The 19,362-nt window shown below is 34.5% G+C and overlaps 1 protein-coding gene across 1 annotated transcript; it reads right to left on the bottom strand.

The window, feature by feature from the left end:
- Positions 1 to 821: 821 nt before the first annotated feature.
- On the bottom strand, positions 822 to 19,267 carry LOC115209322 (charged multivesicular body protein 1b-2). Its single transcript, XM_029777666.2, has 7 exons — positions 19,110 to 19,267; positions 14,240 to 14,337; positions 11,383 to 11,529; positions 6,522 to 6,590; positions 5,757 to 5,908; positions 4,271 to 4,355; positions 822 to 2,765 (listed from the first exon to the last, which is right to left on the bottom strand). The coding sequence occupies exons 1-7, from the start codon at positions 19,123 to 19,125 to the stop codon at positions 2,724 to 2,726; spliced, it is 609 nt and encodes a 202-aa protein (XP_029633526.1). The 5' UTR covers positions 19,126 to 19,267; the 3' UTR covers positions 822 to 2,723.
- Between the last annotated feature and the right edge of the window lie 95 nt (positions 19,268 to 19,362).

Genomic DNA, 19,362 nt, shown 5'->3' on the forward strand with positions numbered 1-19,362 from the left:
ATTTTCAAAGCAATTTTAATGTAAGCAAAAAGAAAATAGATACATAAATATAAAACATGATATAACAATTAGAAATGGAACCATGATGTAGGACTTAGATGTTGTTCTCCTTTGTATTATTCTTTTAACAAAATGAAAATGTTAGAAAAATTTCAAGTAGACCTTTTTTTTATAGTCATCAAACTCTTGGCAATGGAAAATAGCAACAATGAAGGCATCAACAATATTGAAATAGTTGTCTCCTACTGGTAAGAATTCCAGAAAATTTCAATTCTTTTTCCTTTGTCCTGGTTTCATTCATTGAAATACGTTCATGCTATAACATAGCCTTTAAGGAATTTTGGTTGAATTATGTGGAAATTATGTGAATTATGAAAAAACTATTATATTTACTTTGTTAATCAGTTCACATCGTTAAAAAATCCATAGAATTATATATAAATACATGCACACGTGTTAACAGGAGCTTCCAAATTTCACCTATTGGCTTATTCAACCAGATTGGTTGAATAAGTTGATAAATGAAACCTGAAATTCAAATCAACTCAAATTTGACAATAAATTTCAATCTATTCACATACTGAGTCATCCCATAAGTAAATATTCCATTAGTATTCTTAAATTAGATTTTAAATTTAAACTTTAACACATATGCACACACACACTATACATTGTGTGTGTGTGTATGCATATATGAGCATACATAGAAAATGAGCTAAGCATTTAATTTCAAAAACTAAAACTTACTAGAAATTGCCCAAATCGTTCACCAGATTAAAGCAGAAAACATGAAAAAACCATGTTTTGTATTTTTTTTCCCCCCCTTTTAGTGATAAACCATCTTAATCAATTCGTTCATATTTAAATTAAAATTTCAATAAAAATCTCACTAGATGAGATTTCAGATGGCTAACTCCAGGATTAATATGTATCAATGTATAAAGTTGCAGATATTTTATTAAACACCTCCAAAATCTATTTTTTTACTGGAAATTTATTGAAACATTTAGACACAATCTACTAATTAGATAACAGAGGCAAACAATGTTTACATAAAATACATGATTTCCTAACTTTAGATTCAGCAGCGCCAAGTAGATGAGAAATCAAAATATCCCCTGGGTACACAATCAGACTATCACTCTCAGAAGATACATTATTTATATCTAACCAACTGAACACCTAGAAATATCAAAATGTTTATCGCAGATATGAATTTGTGATACACTAGTTGTTAATCTAATTTATTATGTCTATGAGTTTTGCACATTTAAGATATAAAACTGACAATACCAAGTAACAATAATTTTCTTATTTAGGTACAAGGCCAACAATATTCAGAGAGAAGAAGTCAATTGATACCATCAACCCCAACACTTGACTAGTACTTTATTTTCTTTTATGAAAGGATGAAGAGCAAAGTTGGCTCCAGTGGGATTTAAACTCAGAACATAAAGAAGTGGGACAAAAACACAAAGTATTTTTTCAATGCTCTGATGATTTTGTCAGCTCACCACCATATTAAAGCTCAAAAATGAAAATGAACCAGAAATTATCCAGATTAGTAATTTGTAACTATTTGTAATTAATAGTTATCCAAATTAATAACCAGGATAATTTCATTGAACCATACAAGAAATTATCAAAATTTCTACAATGGTTCAATAGTTTTTTCTTTTTCGTTTTTCAAGTTTTAAGAAAAAGAGAAAGTTCATGCAGCCTTAATCTGGTGAAGGAGTTGAATAATTTCGAGTCAGTTTTAGAACCATACTAGAAATTATCCAAATTTCTATAATGGTTCAATGAGCATCAACTCTCTGGAACTCTCTCTTCACACATGGTTCCTGCAGATCTTTGAGGTACAGATGCCCAATCTGGACAAATAGTATTAATCTCATCAGCTACAAATGGTTTATGTAGGTTAAGGGCACTGCTCATTGCTATTGACCAAACCATTAAAAGATGCCAAAGAGACTAATCTTGTCACTTTAAAAGAAGGGTGAAGATGACAGGCAAAGGGAGTGTGCAAATTATATGAAAGAAGGTAGGATAATTGTCATGGGAAATCTGTCTTTAACAATAACGATTTCTAACAAAGGCAAAAGGCCACAAATTTTGGAGGAAGGAGTTCAACCTTTTAAATCAATTCTTCTGGGGTGAAGAAAATAAGTACCAGTCAAATCCTAAACTTGACTCGTACTTATTTTCTTGAATCCAGAAGGATGGAAAGCAAAGTTGACCTTGGTAGGCTTTGAACTCAGAATTTAAAGAGATGTAACTAAACATCACAAGGCATATTGTTCATTGTTCTATCAATTTTGTCAACTTACTGCACTTGTTTTTACAAGATGTGAAGCATGATTACAGAGTATTAAAAAGGCCAAAATAACCAATAAAGATAAATATGTTCATAATATAATTTTGATTATATTTAATCAAATTTCAACTTTATTTATCATGGATACATGCTGAATTCCTGATTTAAATATTGAATTAAAAATATAATTAAACTAGTAACAAGTTATTCATAATTTCTTTTACGGTTATTTATTGTGTGTGTGTGTGTCTGTGTACAATGATTCAGTCATATTTATGAAGATTTATAAAATTTTACAAAATAAACAAAGAGAGCAAAAGAGATTGATCAGATTGTTCAAAAGTAATTAATATCACTAGCTAAAATTGATAATGAATGTGGCGTAATATAGGGAGACAAGTCCATTTCACATTTGTCGCAATCGAGCTAACCGTTGGCTAAGTTCATCCTGTGAAAAGTAGAAAAGAAGAACATTATTCATTATGTAATTTTATGTATGTAACTAAAAACATAACCCCCTTATGGCTTCTCAGTTTCTTTAAGCCTATGTCAGGGTTTAACCTTACATTTTATACATTTGCTCTAGCAATTCACACATTTGTAATCAGTGACCATTACTTTTAAAATAACTATCTTTACCACATTTCAACTAAAAATAATTACTATATCAAACAGAAAAAGAGCAGAGCTGACTACATTGACCCCAATATATAACTGGTAATCATTTTATCTTTTCCGGTAGAATTAGCTGATAAGAGGTCCTCTATGCAGTCACTTCACCTGCTACAAGTAGTTCATTATTATCATATATTTTTCTTGCTGTTTAGCCCCAGGTCAGTCATGACTGAGCAGACTTATGACGAAAGGTGTTCCAAAACTTATTGTCCTGTCTGTGCACAGCTAAGACAACATTGTCCAGTGTGTCCTTCCTTTTTTAAAGACAATATCATATGCTGACTGCTGTTTCTAATAGTAAAGCACCTACATGGAGGCTTTCTCAATGGCTGTCTGTTTTATTAGCAACTAAAGCAGACAGTCTGTGTAAAGTAGTCTAACATTATTTACAAATTTCTTACATAGCACAGAAAGAAAATTGATGCCAAGTTTCTGGGCTGATTTTTTTCTTTATTTTATTATAGAAGTAGAAACGATGTGGTGAACAGTTGAGAAAATTATACTAATCAAGACTAATCTAAATATATTCAGGTATATAAAAGGAGTGTTTGTTGCAACCAGTTTCATATATATGAGTGTTATGTACACTTTAGAAAGGAGAAAAACAGTAAGCATAGGTTGTAAGAGTTGCAGTTTAGCTCCAGACCAGGTATGATTGGATAAACTTATGATCAAAGGCATGTCAACCATAATCAACCCATTTTCTCATGGCACAGTGCATCCACGATATTTCCCAGTATCTCCCTCTTTTCTAAGAATGTATGATAGCAAGGGAATTTGGCTGTTATTTCTAGCAGGTTGAACAATCATGTAAAGATTGTCATTGGAGTGTGTTGTAATACTATTTTGATCTGCTGTTTAGTTTTTCATATATTAAGAAAATATACCAACAATGTCATATATTTCATTAAAAAAACATGTGGCTAAAATCTTTATATTTCTAGAGATGTCAGACTTCACACTCATTGATAATCTTTCATGATGACTAGACATTTATAAGAATTGCCTTCCAGAGTTTGCATTTCATCCTCTGAGCTATGATTTCAGCTGTAAATAGTTGATAAAATTTCATGCAAGTAGCTTTGCTAAATTTATTTATAGCAAGATACAATAGGCTTAGCAAATTCTAGAGACTGCTTGAAGTCCTTGGCTGGTGACTCCACTATCTACTTCAAAGGTACCCAATGAGAAGAAACAGGGAGAAATAGCATGGGGAACAATAAGGTGAAAAAGAATGACAAAATAAAAAATGGATGAGCTGAAATGTCTTTTACAAACCTGTTCCTGTGTTGAATTTGTGGCAGCTGTGGCAGAACTGAGAGCAGAGTCTCGGGCAGAGGGAAGATTCATATTTAATTCCAATCTGTAACAAAAAGAAATATTTAGCACATTTAAATGCTTTCCAACTTTATCTGTGGTGCAAATTCTTTCTCTAAAAATATTTTATCATACTTTCTTTTTACATAAATGTAAACACACTTTCAAGAAATCAACAAATAATAACATCTTGCACTAAACAAAACACACAAGCATTTAGAAATGTAACAAATTACTGTCACCTATGTCTTACAAAGAAACATTACATCTTTCACCATCCCTGCTCCAACCCTAAACAGAAAAATAGATTCAAATTGGCAACAAATACAAAAATTCCTCCTCATGAACTTGAAGGCTTTAAATGGCATATATATCATAGACACACTTGACTAACTGAAAGTGCCATTTAAATCATTTACTCATTATCCATCACTCCTCAAAGAACCAATGAGTACAGTGATCCAGAAGGATGAATGCACAAAACTCTTAGCTACAAGTTAAGGTAGAAAAAGTTCAAGGAGCTACTACTTCTGGCAGCAAAGAGATTCTCTCATTCAGTGAAGAGCAGATTGTATGAAGTTTATACATTAAGAGTGATAGTGAATGACAGCAAAACACAAGTCTTGAACATGGGGAATGTTCCAAAGATAAAAAGAAATGAGGTAAGCACACTCAATATGCAATGTGAATATGCATGAACAATGGAACACAACTGAGCTGAGAGAAAAACATGGCTTAAGAGGAATCAACAGCAATGTACAAGAAAAGAGATTATAATGGTATGGACATGTGATGGCTATGAAGTATGACAGGTGAGAGAAGATATGCCAAGTGATCCAAATGAAAGGAATCAGAGGAAAACTGAGGACAGAGAGTGAAGTGAAGGCTGAACCTTGCAGAAGAACTGTCAAAGAACAGCAACAAGTAACATGATACTCTCTCAAGACCTCTTCCAGCTACCCCCATACAAACCTTTTCTAATTCCTCATAATATTTTAAAATCTCAATGCCTTGCTTAAAGCATCCACCCACTTTCATATCCTCTTTCTCATTCAAGGGGACACTTCAGTCTTGCAAGTTGGTTTCAAGGTAATCTCATTAGTGCTGGTGCCATGAAAAAAGCACCCTGTGCATTCTGTAAAGTGGTTGGCTTAGGAAGAGCATCCAGCTATAGAAATCATGCCAAAACTGTGACACTGAAGCAAGATGTGATCCTCTAACTGGGATCTTCTCAAAACATCCAACCCATACCAGCTAAGAAAGCAAATGTAAAACAATGATGATTATTGCTTTCCTAAATAGACTGCCTACACTGCAGCTTATGGAGTTCACATTTTCCTCATTTCATAAATATATATATAAGTATATATGTGGTTTGAAAGTAAGTGTGATGTTTTTATAATAGCATGAATTTAATGTTAAATAATCTGAAAGATTATATATTTACCCAGCTTCATCTGCAACCTGCATCATTAGTTGATCGACTTCATTTTGTGGTGCTGTTAAAGTTGATGTGTTGCTCATTGTACCTTCCATTACTTGAGACTGTACATCAAGGTTTTCAAATTCTTTCTCAAATCGATCCATTAATGTTGCAACCTGTGAGAGTAAGCAAACAAAAAAAATAATCAAATTTTATCTACACACACATAAACACATACATTCATACACACTATACACTCACAAAATACACATACACAATTAATTAAATCTTGCAACATATACAAATTTTATCTCTAGCAAAATCTTGAACAGAAGAGAAGAAACCTTCATGTCATATTTCCATACAAAGAAACGCAAGGCTTTAAGTTTGTGCTCTTTAGCATAAAGACATAGTTGAAAATGGCTACCAAGGTCACTGTATGATTTTATTTTTGCAAGACTAATCCTTCCTTTATCATGAATCTGTTTTCTCTTCTTAGGTATTCTTAGGAATATCTAATGAATGTGTGTGCCATGTATAACATACTTTAAAGAGATTCTCGGTTAACCTAATGTATGTTTTTACTCTAAAATCTACCAAACTTTACATTTGCTCTGTAATGGTCGTGTGCAACAACGGATTCCCTGTTAAATTTATTTTGCATATGCATTCATCAGATGAACTCCTTCCTTATAAATATAGCTTCCATATTGGTACTGAGATTCAAAAACATTTTTTGCATAACTATCCAATTTTCAAACACACAAAACTCTGTAAATAATAAATTACCTTCTCCAAGTTCATAGATTTCATAGCTGATTCCATAGATTTTACAACACCTCCCATAGACTGAGTGACCTGGAAGGAAAAAAGAAAACAACAATATAAGTTGATGGCAATTTCACATTTGAATGTGGTAGAAAAATAAAGCACATAGCAGGAACTGTTATATATTTATTTTTAAATATAATAAATTCATTACATTTATACAGACTGGATGACATGTGAAAGAACCTCATCAGTTATCTCTAATTTAGAGATTTCCAAAGATGGAATAAAAATTAACATTGATGCTTCTAATATCTAATATCTAAACAACACAGAAATATGATATTCCATAATACAGTGAGTAATTAAGGAATGATGCAAATCAATCAATACTAGGTTACAATTGTAAGAAGGATAATGTTATATTTTTAAATGGAAGAGAAGGTAGTGTTCAGTTATGCATCTACATATTCTGTGCTCAAAACTTGTTGAAGTTGAATTTGCCTTTTATCCCTCTGGGGTATATAAATAATTGCCAGCTTTTGTAGTTAAGCAAAAGATTATCAAAGATGTTTTGGTTTTGACTAATAACTCCATTTTCACATGTATTATTGTATCTAAGACTTCATTATCCAATGTGTCCTACAATTTTTATAGTACAGTGTAATTTGAGGTAACTTTGGCTGCAATTTCTGGCAGATTAAGACTTGCTTACTGGTAGGAAAATGTACTGTGTGATGCACAGCAGTCAATTCATTTGATAACACTCCTCTCCACTACAAATCTGTAGTCCTCTGCCTATGCTAGAAATCAGTAATTTCAGGTAGCAGTAAGGTGGCATGAATGGGAAAGTGTAAAATAATCCTTTCTATAGGCACAATACTTGAAACTTTGTGGGAGTTTTTTTTTTATTAGTTAGTTAGTGATGAGACAGTGCCCATGACATTTCCAGGCCATCCCAGCAGTTCTAGAAAAAAAAAATGATTGAGTGAAGTGTTTAGTGCAGATCCAGGGTCCTGGTGTAAGACAGAGTAAGATTGACAGGAGAAATATAGACAGCTAAGTTGACGGTGGGTGGGAAGAGAACATAGTTAATACATTCAGAGGGGCAAAATCCACTATTGTAGCAATTAAAATAGCTAAGAGTGGAAATATTGTGCTGTTGAGGTTGTAACATGTTATTGTATAGGGGATTTCTGTAAGTCAATGAAATAAACTCTTTTTAGATGAGGTTCAAGATGTTTAGATACAGCAGCAGCCAACACTGTAACAGATAATTCAGGTAGATGGTCAGGTATTCAATGATATATGCAAAAAACATTTAAGAATCACCACCTACTTGTATTATCTAAGTCCATGCTGTTGGCCAACTTGAGTTATTTCTCTTAGTTCACTTTTTGTACAAATGCAAATTATACTAGCCAAAAATCTTTGTAACTCTTTTCAAGTGTTTGCCTTGGCTGTCCAATGTTTTGAGATGGAATTTGGTAGATGGAAACAGTGCAAAAAGTTCATCATATATCATCATCACGACCATCATCAATTTAACATCCACTTTTCCATACTTACATGGGTCAAACAGAATTTGTTGAGTTGGATTTTCCTGTCACCAACCCTTACTTGTTTCCAAGTAAGGTAATATTTCCCCAATGCCTAGACATGTTCTCACAGAATATCAGAAATGAATGACACTGGTTGTATGACAGTGGCAATCATTTTAGAACTATCATGCCATGTCAAGACAAAGAAACCCAAACACACACACACATACATATATATATATATATATATATATATATATATATATATGTGTGTGTGTGTATTCTTTTATATGTTTCAACCTTGAAGCTGCAGCCATATATATACAATGGGCTTCTTTCAATTTCTGATGACCAAATTCACTCTCAAGGTTTTGATATTTATTTCGATGCTCATGTACTTGACTCAACAGGTCTCCTCAAGCACAGCGGGATGTTCTGAAATCCAAGGTACTTTGAATGGGCAGGGGCTATGCGGAACTGGTGCAGGAAGCATCCCGGGTCTTTGCAGTCACAGCATATCTCCAGAGATCTCGGTCCTTCGCCATCGCCTCAGTGAGGCCCAACGCTCTGAGGTCATGCTTGACTACCTCATCCCATGTCTTCCTGGGTCTACTTCTCCCCCTGATACCTTCAACTGTTTGGGAGTGGCACTTCTTCACACATCTCTCCTCATCCATCTGCAGTACATGACCATACCATCGCAAGTGTCGCTCTTGCACACCACATCTGATGCTTCTTATCTCCAGCATTTCTCTCAGGGTGCTTACACTCTGTCGTGCATGCACACTGACATTACACATCCAGTGGATCATGCTAGCTTCATTCCTTTCAAGTCTACGCATGTCCTCTGCAGTCACAGCCCATGTTTCACTACCATGAAGCATGGCAGTTTGCACACATGCGTCATACAATCTACCTTTCACTTTGAGCGAGAGACCCTTTGTCGCCAGTAGGGGTAGGAGCTTTCTGAACTTTGCCCAGGCTATTCGTATTCTAGTGGTGACACTCTCTAAGCATCCACCTCCACTACTAACTTGGTCACCCAGGTAGCGGAAACTATCAACTACTTCTAGTTTCTTCCCCTGGAGTGTGATGGAATCTGTTTTCTGAGTATCTGTGGTGTCTATTGTCCCTGTGCATCTGCCGCACATGAAAGCTATCTTATCAGTTAATTTCCCTTTGATGTTGCTGCACCTCTTATGAGTCCATAGCTTACACTGGGTGCATCTTATGGATTTTCCACCTACACCTTTCCTACAGATCGAGCAGGGCCACCTGCCCGAGGGGGTGTGTGGTGAGTACGCCTTTCTGCTTACTATAACTTTGGTCTTTGCTACATTTACTCTAAGGCCCTTTGATTCTAGCCCTTGCTTCCACACCCGAAATTTCTTTTCTAGTTCCGGTAGTGATTCTGCTATGAGAGCCAGGTCATCAGCATAGAGGAGCTCCCAGGGGCATCCTGTTTTGAATTCCTCTGTTATTGCCTGGAGGACTATGATGAATAAAAGGGGACTGAGGGCTGAGCCTTGGTGTACACCTACTTCTACCCGGAATTCTTCACTATATTCGTTGCCAATCCTAACCTTGCTGACAGCCTCTCTGTATAGGGCCTGTACAGCCCTTATTAGCCATTTGTCAATCTCCAGTTTCCACATTGACCACCAGATAAGGGATTGGGGGACCCTGTCGAAGGCTTTCTCCAAGTCCACAAAAGCTATGTAGAGGGGTTTATCTTTAGCTAGGTACTTCTCCTGCAGTTGTCGGACCAGGAATATAGCATCAGTGGTGCTTCTACCTGGCACAAAACCGAACTGCATCTCATTTAAGCAAATTCTCTCCCTAATGAGATGGGTTATGACCCTCTCTGTGACCTTCATCACCTGATCCAACAGTTTAATACCCCTGTAGTTATTTCTATCTAGAGCATCACCCTTACATTTGTAGCAGTTGACTATGGTGCTGCTACGCCAGTCATTGGGTATGACTCCATTATGAACTACCTGGTTTACAATGCGGGTGACTAGGCCATAGCCCACATAGCCAGCTGTTTTAATCATCTCAGCAGTGATTCCTGATGGGCCGGGGGCTTTACCTGGTTTCATATCCTTAATTGCCTTAACTACAAGGGAGCTGTCTATTCGGATAGCTGGTCCCTCTACTGGGTCAACATTTGGCAGGCTCTCCTCCTCCCATTCATTCTCCACATTCAGCAGTCTTTCATAATGGCTTCTCCAAGCCTCTTTCTTTTCACCAACATTAAAAGCAAGTGCCCCATCATCCATGCAGACACATTTCTCTCCTGTAACATCACTATTTTCTCTCACACACTGTCTGGCAATCCGAAATACCCCAGCTCTTTGGTCCTCACGTCGCTGGACATTGGCAAACTTCTTCTTTTCTGCTACATCTTTGGCTATGTATACCTGCATCCCGCTGTCTGGTGAAGATGAAGTCTATTTGGCTAGCAGCGTCTCCTGACTGATAGGTTATAAGGTGGCAGTCAGGCTTCCTGAAGTTAGTGTTGCAGATTAAAAGGTTACATGCATCACAGAATTCCAGTAGTCTAGTTCCCTCATCATTTCTGGTGCCAATACCATGGCCACCGTGTACCCCAGTGAAGATACCCGATTCCCGCCCAACATGCCCATTAAAGTCTCCACCCACAAAGATGAGGTCCTTGCCACTAGTCTTTGAGGTAGCCTGTAGAAGGGTATCATAAAAGTGGTCCTTCTGATCATTTGGTAGTCCCGCTTGTGGGACATAGGCGGAGATAATCGTAGCTGTGCCACTCTGTAGGACTAACCTGAGCTTAAGCACTCTATCGCAAATCCTGACAACCTCTATGACCTTATCCACCCATTTCTCCACAAGGAGAATGCCTACACCCCCTACACCATCCATGTTACCTTGCCAGAAGACTTTGTACCTATATGCCTTGCCTGTGAGGACCCTAGCTGAAGCACCTCTAAATAAAAGATATATACACACATGTAGACTTCTATTTTCCTGTCTATATTACCAACATGTATATATGTGTATATATATATATTCATTCATGCAATGTCTGTTATATTATGCTATCCTAAGTTGGACAGGGGTATATTTTTATTTGAGGTGGTAGCATTTATCAATTTGATGTCCTTTCAATCCCCAACACCAACATGTTATTTTTGCCTGTTTCAAATATGATCCCAATGTTCTTTGAAAGTATAGTGACTGCAAGAATATATTTCCTTGAAGAATGTTAAGTTGATCAAAGATATGAAAGTCAATAAAATAACTGGTAGTAATATAACAAAATACAGCAAATGAAAGAAAAAGAAAAAAATAATTCTACAAACCCTTTTGGTTGTTATTGCTGTTTGTACTCTAGCTGAAACTGCATCTATCCGAGCACTCATTCTTCTGTAGTTCAAAGCCTGATTTTTCTCTCTGATAGCATTCTCAGCATGAATTTTTGCACCTTCAGAGTTCCCTTTCTGAATAGCCTGTAAAACAGTATTGGTTAAAATTTTACTCCAGTTATCCAATGTAAATTCTATTTTATGTGTATATGAAAGAATTCAATGTTGGTACAATAAAGCATTAAACATATACCAGTTTCTATTTAATTCAACCCATTTGATACTAACCCATCTGAGACTACCTTTTTCTCCAATGATACAAACTTCCTGTTTTAAAGTTATCTACATTAAATTCTCTCATCAATATTTTATGTCAGTTTATGTCCCATATATCAGCTTAATAGGTTCAATTATTTAGCAAAAATTCTACATTATTTTCAAAATTAATTAAAACAAAAACAGTGTATTTCAATAGAAATATGATAGCAAGATGGTTAATATATCACACTCAAGTGGTTAGCTCTTTGTTCTTATCTGTTCTGCTACCCATTGAGAAGAATTACAAAATGATTTGCTCTTTGGATCAATGGTTCTCAAATGGTGTGCCACATGGAACATCTAGTTGCTACAGAGTTTTTTAAAAACATGAATTAAGTCTTTATTAAATCCATATTAATGACTGGGCATTTCAGAAAATGTTACAAAATTATTCACAATATTTTTACACACAAGATGATTAATAAAGCAAAGCAGATAATAGTTTTCTATATGTTGTGTAAATTCTAACAATAAAAAAATTTTGTTTAACTTTACAATAATTTTTATTTGATCTCCAGTCTGTGTGTGCCAGTGATTTTTTTTAGAACCTACAATGTGCTTCAAAAAGCACTGCTCTAAACAATACAAAAGCAATACCAGACTATAAAGTTCAAATACAGTTGACAGTACCTTATCCACCTAAACATTGACCTATCACCTATTGTTAATGAAATCCTGTAATAACATCCTACTAAATTGATCTGCAATACATCATCATCATGTAAACTTCCATTTTACAATGCAGACATGATATGAATGGGCCTGCCATACAGTTTATTATCTCTCCTTCCTCTCCTGAACTTTTATCATCTCAGCCATGGGTCCAGAATCCTGAGATCTGACTTCGCCACCACAATCAGCTGGCAAGTAAAAATGAGCCAATCTTACTTCTGGATACTATTTTAATGGTTTTATGCAGTTATTAATGATGTGACTATTTTCAACTACAGTCAACCACCCTAACTGACGTCAGATAAACCCAAGCCAATGAAGAAGCCTTTACATGATCATTCAACTTGCTACAAAAAGTGGCCACATTTTCGAAAATTACACCCAACCATCTTTGAGATAAAAAGGAAGAACACATCAGAGAATGTTACTCCTAAATACAAAGTTGAGACAGTCACAGTTAGAACACCTTTAATATAAGGTATAATCTGGGTTGACAGAGCAAAACAACTATAGGAGTTGCGACCCTTTATATCAAGAGTTATTTTATTTTATTTTATTTTATTTTATCTAGTTTCAGCTCACGAGCTGTGGCCATACTTTATAACTTGATATAAAGTTAATTTTGCAATTTATTTTGCAATTCCAATTAAATTGGGATTGCAAAATAAATTCCAGACTGAAATATGTACTAAGATTGAGGCGATTAACTAAAACCCTAAGAGAAAAGCTCTAAAATCAATCCAGTCTAATGACTGAAACTCATAAAAGAATCAAGAGTTATGGTTATGAAAAAAAAATTCTATATATCATCAAGATAGATATCACAACACCAAGTGTTAATTGATAAAGAAGAGGAAAGATGTAATTAATGTTTTAAGTATTCAAACTTACTAAGCATTTGGTGGTGAAGTAAAAAAAATGTGAAACACAAATGCCTCCAAAGCCCAAAGAGTGTATAATGACTTGGTGTTTAACTATAGTGTAATGATGTTCAGTTGCAAGTAATGCAAATACTTAACTATATGCACAGTCATACATGAACAAATATGTAACAGAAATTACATCCTTACTATCTAGAAAGTTATTTGAGATACTAGAGGCTAAGACAGTGTGGTTAATAAAACCATATAATTACTCTCAGACTATTAGCCCTTAACACTTCAGCCTTCAATAGTCAGGGGAATTTACCCAGAAACAGTAGTCTTAGATCCCATCACCAGTACTAAATTGTGCCTATGGCCAAGCAAATTTTCTTCCAAATAATTGTTATTTAACAATTATTTGTTAAATATCCCCATCTCCGATCAAGCAGATCTATAATGAAAGGTATTCCAACTGTGACCATCCCAACTTCTATATCTACGACCTCATTGTTTATATCATTTTAATTAAGATAGTAGTGTTATTTAAAGGAGACTTAGCCACTATTTCTAACAGGTCGGATGACTCATTGGGTCTACCTGAATCAGCGAGAGAGAGCTATTGTACAGTCTTCAGCTGCTCAATGTAGCAGCTGGATATCTATTCACAAATTCCTTGTTTTTTAAATAAGGACCACATACTTTAATTTCTAAACTGTATGAAGACATGTCCAAAATGAGTTCAAGAGGGTTACAGCTGAAAATATCAAATTACTTCATTTAATAAAATAGCTCTTTATCATAGATCTTCACAAGTAAAGCTGGACAGAGATAACCTACAACAATAACGCCAATATTTCATGTTCAGATTTTGAAGGTAAATAAAATTCACCAAAAGACAAACTTATCAATGAGGAAATATGTACAATTCTGTAACAATACTGCATCAGATAAAAGTCAGAGGCTTTCACTGACAAATAAACTTAATACCATTTCTTACTTACTTTTTTTAACTTTAGTTTTTCTTCTTTTTCGGATTTTTCACTTTTCTTTGCTGACCTCTCCAAATTCTTGGCAGCAAATTTCAGGTTAAACAAATGCTCTTTCAAAAGGTTAAGGAGTAATGAAGCAGAATGTCTTCTTTTTTTTTTTTTTTTCATGCATATTGTGTATGGCAAGCAAATGAATCAATCAATCAATCAACATTAAAAAATTGAAATATTGTATCAAATGGCACTGTTACTTTTTCTTTCTGCTCAATGTTATCAGGGTTTAAAAACCAAGCCCTTTCCTAATTTAATCATCATCTCCATCGTCATTTAGCATCTACTTTCCATACTGGCACGGGTTAGATGGTTTGATTGAAACTGATGAGCTGGAGAGCGGCACCAGGTTCCAATCTGATTTGGCATGGTTTCTATGGTTGAATGCCCTTCCTAATGCCAACCACTCCAAGAGTGTAATGGGTGCTTTTTACGTGCCACCGGCACAGATGTCAGTTACATGACACCAGCATCGGCTACAACTATGATTTCACTTGGCTTCACAAGTCTTCTCAAGCACAGCATATCACCAAAGGTTTGTGTCACAACAAAAAGTAAATGGAAACTACCAACCATATGATCTCTCTCAACAAAATTAATCTTGTTGAACTGAGAGACCTCTTATGTGATTGCTTGACTTGCTAAAAATAGCAATCAAATCTCCATCAAATCACACCCTACAGTATTCAAAAAGGTAGAATACATTAGGTAATGTGGTCCCAGATATACTATGTGTAAAAAAGATGGTATGATCACAATTGGAATGCCTTTGATCATGGGTCTGAACTATTAGTGTTGATCTAGAGCAAAAGAACATATTAGTCTTATGCTTAATCAAATGATATCAATATTGATTTTGATATTGTCTTGATTGATATTATTCAGTCTGAATTCAGTATCATCTTCACTATCTACATTACTGAAGTTTGGAAATCATAAACGTATTCATTGAATAAATGATTAGTGGGTGTAGAAATTCAGAATTCATCTTATTACATGTTTCTGCTGTTTATATTCTATTCATTTTGACTTATGTTACAGTATTCTATGAATACCTCAATGCGACCTGAAAAAAAATCAAAATTCTAGGCACAACCCAGTGAGTGGTCTCAACATAGCCACTTGACTTGCTAGAAATAATGTCAAAACGGCCCTCAAATGGCATTCTACTGACACATTGGATAATGTATTCTTAGATACATTATGACTGAAACAAAAGATATTTCAGGCTTATTGTGTCTCTAGTCAGGTTGAAGCTATTACAGTTGGTTATCACTAGTCCGCTTTACTTGTGAAGACTTTTTGTCATAAGCCTGTTCAATCAGGGCTAATATGTAGCTTAGCAATAACAATATTTTGGACAATGTTCAGACATATTACTTATCTGAGAATGTCAACAGTACATATGTTATAATAAAGGATGAAGAACCAATTCGATTCTAACAGAGATTAAAAGAGTTATCTATCTAGCATTCCTTTCTTAGTTGATGCCTGTTGATTGAAAATCAAGTCAATTGCTTGATCATTAATGATCAGAAGTATCTATCAAAAAGTGATCAGCTCTAGTGACTAATGAATGTTAAGTATGACCAGTGGGCTACAACTGTTTATTTTTAGCTACATCCACAGAAGGTGTTGTGCACTATAAGCCATCGAATCACTAGTCAATTTTACAATGCTGCCACCACTTATCTTGGCTAGTTGCTTCTACTACAGGGTGTCCCAAAAGTAACTGGTGGGTTTCAATTTTTAATAACTTCCTTAACTTTACAAATAAATGCATGAAATTTTGATACAATATAAAGGGCATAATTGGAAATTAATATGCACAAGCCAAATTTTGCAACACCACTATATCACATATGACAAATGACATTGCTTAAATGGCAGCCATTTTCGATTTCGCATGCCCATGCTCTTTCCAAAACTTGCACTGTAACACCCTCAAGAGTTTCAGACCCCACTTCTCTAATTTCTCTATTGATGTTTTCCTTCAGTTGCACCAGGGTCTCCGGTTTGTTGGCATAAACACTCTCTTTCAGATATCTCCATAAGAAAAAATCCAGGCTAGTCAAGTCAGGGGAATGTGAAGGCCAGTTGACATTGCCGTAGCGGGTGATTATTCTCTCTCCAAAGCACTGCCATAGCAACTGCATTGTTTCTCCTGTGGTATGAACAGTTGCCCCATCTTGCTGGAACCATGTCTGAGGTCTACTTTGAATGGCCTTCACATTCCCCAGACTTGGCTAGCCTGGATTTTTTTCTTCTGGAGATACCTGAAAGAGAGGGTTTACGTCAACAAACCGAAGACCCTGGTGCAACTGAAGGAGAGCATCAATAGAGAAATTAGAGAAGTGGGGTCTGAAACACTTGAGGATGTTATGGTGCAAGTTTTGGAAAGAGCATGGGCATGCGAAATCGAAAATGGCTGCCATTTAAGCAATGTCATTTTTCATATGTGATGTAGTGGTGTTGTAAAATTTGGCTTGTGCATATTAATTTCCATTATGTCCTTTATATTGTATCAAAATTTCATGCATTTATTTGTAAAGTTAAGGAAGTTATTAAAAATTGAAACCCATCAGTGACTTTTGGGACACCCTGTAAATAGTACTTATTTACAACTAAATGAACTGAGCCATTTGACATTTTTTTTGGTCACATTTATAATACAATGCTAGTGATAGGATATTAACATTAATGCCATTATTAAAATTATTATTGAACTTTACTGAATGGTTTTAGCCAGCATAGACTCGAATTTGGGTTTTAATTCCAAATTTATACTCTAGCTATCTTGCATATGCACCAACAAAGTTTCAGTTAGACTATGTTGTCCAAAAATTTATTGTTGGCACGTATTTACACAGATACATGTCATAGGAGATATAAAACCAAAGAACTTTGGGAATCTTGGACTCGTCTTTGTAGAAAGTGGCAAACGGTGTAAAACCACTCAAGTATGACTATAGAAACAGCAGTTCTCGTATAGATTTAAGCGATTTTTAAAACTCACCACTTAAGTCTATCTTTTTGAAGTAGACTATTTCTACTTCCAATTTTTTGACGAAAAAATGTATTTATTTACAAAATACATTATGACGTCATTAAAATCAATCTTTGTAATAAGTCAACATATGACAGGTATTTGTTTGTCATTTTATTATAATCCTTAACTTTGATGATTTTCAAAGCTCTGAGGTCTACATGCCACCTCTCAAATTGATTTTGCTTTTTATTTATTTATTTTTGTCTTTCCTGTTACGTTTTCAATCGAGTAAAATAAACACACAAGGAATAACTTAATTTAGATATAAATACAATAGTGGTCTTATTAAATGAATGTTATCAATTTAATCAGAATAAAGTAATAAAGACAAACAACACTTTAACATATTGTATATTCGAAGTATTATATTATATAAATATTATATATTCGAAGTATTATTCCGTAACAAGATTCTCTCGGCAATCTTATTAAAATTCTTAAACAGCATTAAAAGTTCAACGATTTAGTAAGTTACAATTAATCTGAAATCTAATTTTATACTCCTAAAGTATAAACAGAAGTTCATGAATTTGTATAAGTTCTAATGCCAAGTGAAGAAGTGACATTTGACATTTCGGGCTTCACAGCTGCACGATTTTTAAGTATTTTATTTCACACTGCGTACCGTTATAATTAACAAAATGATCACGAACTATTTAATTTCATTTGACTATATGTATTTAAAACTAGAAACTCATCCTGTTAATATTAAGTGCAAAAAATATGGATATTCATTTCCATTTCAAGGGAGCCTTAAGACACAATTCGCTGTGATTTTTCAGTCTGGTAGAAATAGCAGCCAAATTTTCCCCAAACTACAACTTACTGTCTCATAAAAGAAAAAGCATATTACATATTATAGTTCTATGCATATTATGCTTGAATAAAAGATGAGAGGGTCAGATACTAGAACACTTTTGATCATATGTCTGCCCAATCAGAACTATCGTGAGGCTAAACAACAACTCGTAGAACACTACCCGAACTAACAATGATTTTAGTTTTACTTAGTTAGTTTACTAAGTTAGAGTAGTATAGATAGAACTGGCATTTATATAAACGACCTCGGAATGATGAAAGGCAAAAACTGAATCAGCCGATTCCCCTCACTTTGTCAAAACAAAAATTAAAAACTTAGATAACTGGTCATGAGTAACATATTCAATTGCCACACCTTAATAATACAAATAGTGAAATGGCAATTTTCCCAGAGAGAATATTCGTATTTCGTCATCCTTGGAAAATAAAAAATTGAGTCCCAATTAAAACTATGGGGAAAAAGTTTGTTCGGTGCGAAATCTTGTCAAAGAAGAAAAAATGGAAATAGAGAGAAAGAGAGAAGAGGCAAAACGAAAGAAATAGGAGATGTTTTCGCAATTTCTTCGATTCAAATAAAGTTAAAAATTTAGTAGCTCTATCATTTGAAGGAAAATTATATAATTATTTACTTCTATAATTATTTAATGTTGACGTTCTTCCATAAATACGAAACATCAACGAAAAGTGAACTCGATGCGATTAAGATAATGTAAGCATTAAAAACAATAACAACAATAATAAATTAACAGTGACAAATTTCAAGCTAGAAGTAACAATAAATCTTTATTTAAAATTATACTAATTAAAGATATTAATTATTTAACTTACTTGATTAGAAGGAGTAAACAAATACTGCTGAGACGTTACATGTTTACAACTATCAGGTGCTTGTATACGCAGAGTAAGACCCCAAACACAGACATGTCGGAATGTCTGTTAACATAATCTTTAAGAAAAGGATACTTTCCATGTTCGACATTGTGAAATATTATAGATCAAAAATAATATTTTCGAGGAGTATTAATGAACAACCTGTATTTCTTGACTAATCAACTCGAGTTACTGACGTAATGGCAGAGCTAGAAAATTATTTTGAGCCACCCGCTTTCTGTCTTACACTGATGTGTGGGTGTGTGCGCACGTAAGTGTTTATACACACATGGTAATCTATCTATCTATCTATATCTATATGTATATATATATATATATATATATA

This window comes from Octopus sinensis, linkage group LG3 (assembly GCF_006345805.1).
Source record: "Octopus sinensis linkage group LG3, ASM634580v1, whole genome shotgun sequence".
Taxonomy (NCBI): Eukaryota; Metazoa; Mollusca; class Cephalopoda; order Octopoda; family Octopodidae; genus Octopus; species Octopus sinensis.

What these genes read in the sequence shown, in the direction of transcription:
- LOC115209322 (XM_029777666.2), bottom strand. An exon ending in AATCTATGAACTTGGAGAAG is followed by an intron (nt 5,909 to 6,521) that starts GTAATTTATTAT and finishes TTACTCTCACAG; the next exon opens with GTTGCAACATTAATGGATCG. An exon ending in CAAATTCAACACAGGAACAG is followed by an intron (nt 2,766 to 4,270) that starts GTTTGTAAAAGA and finishes TACTTTTCACAG; the next exon opens with GATGAACTTAGCCAACGGTT.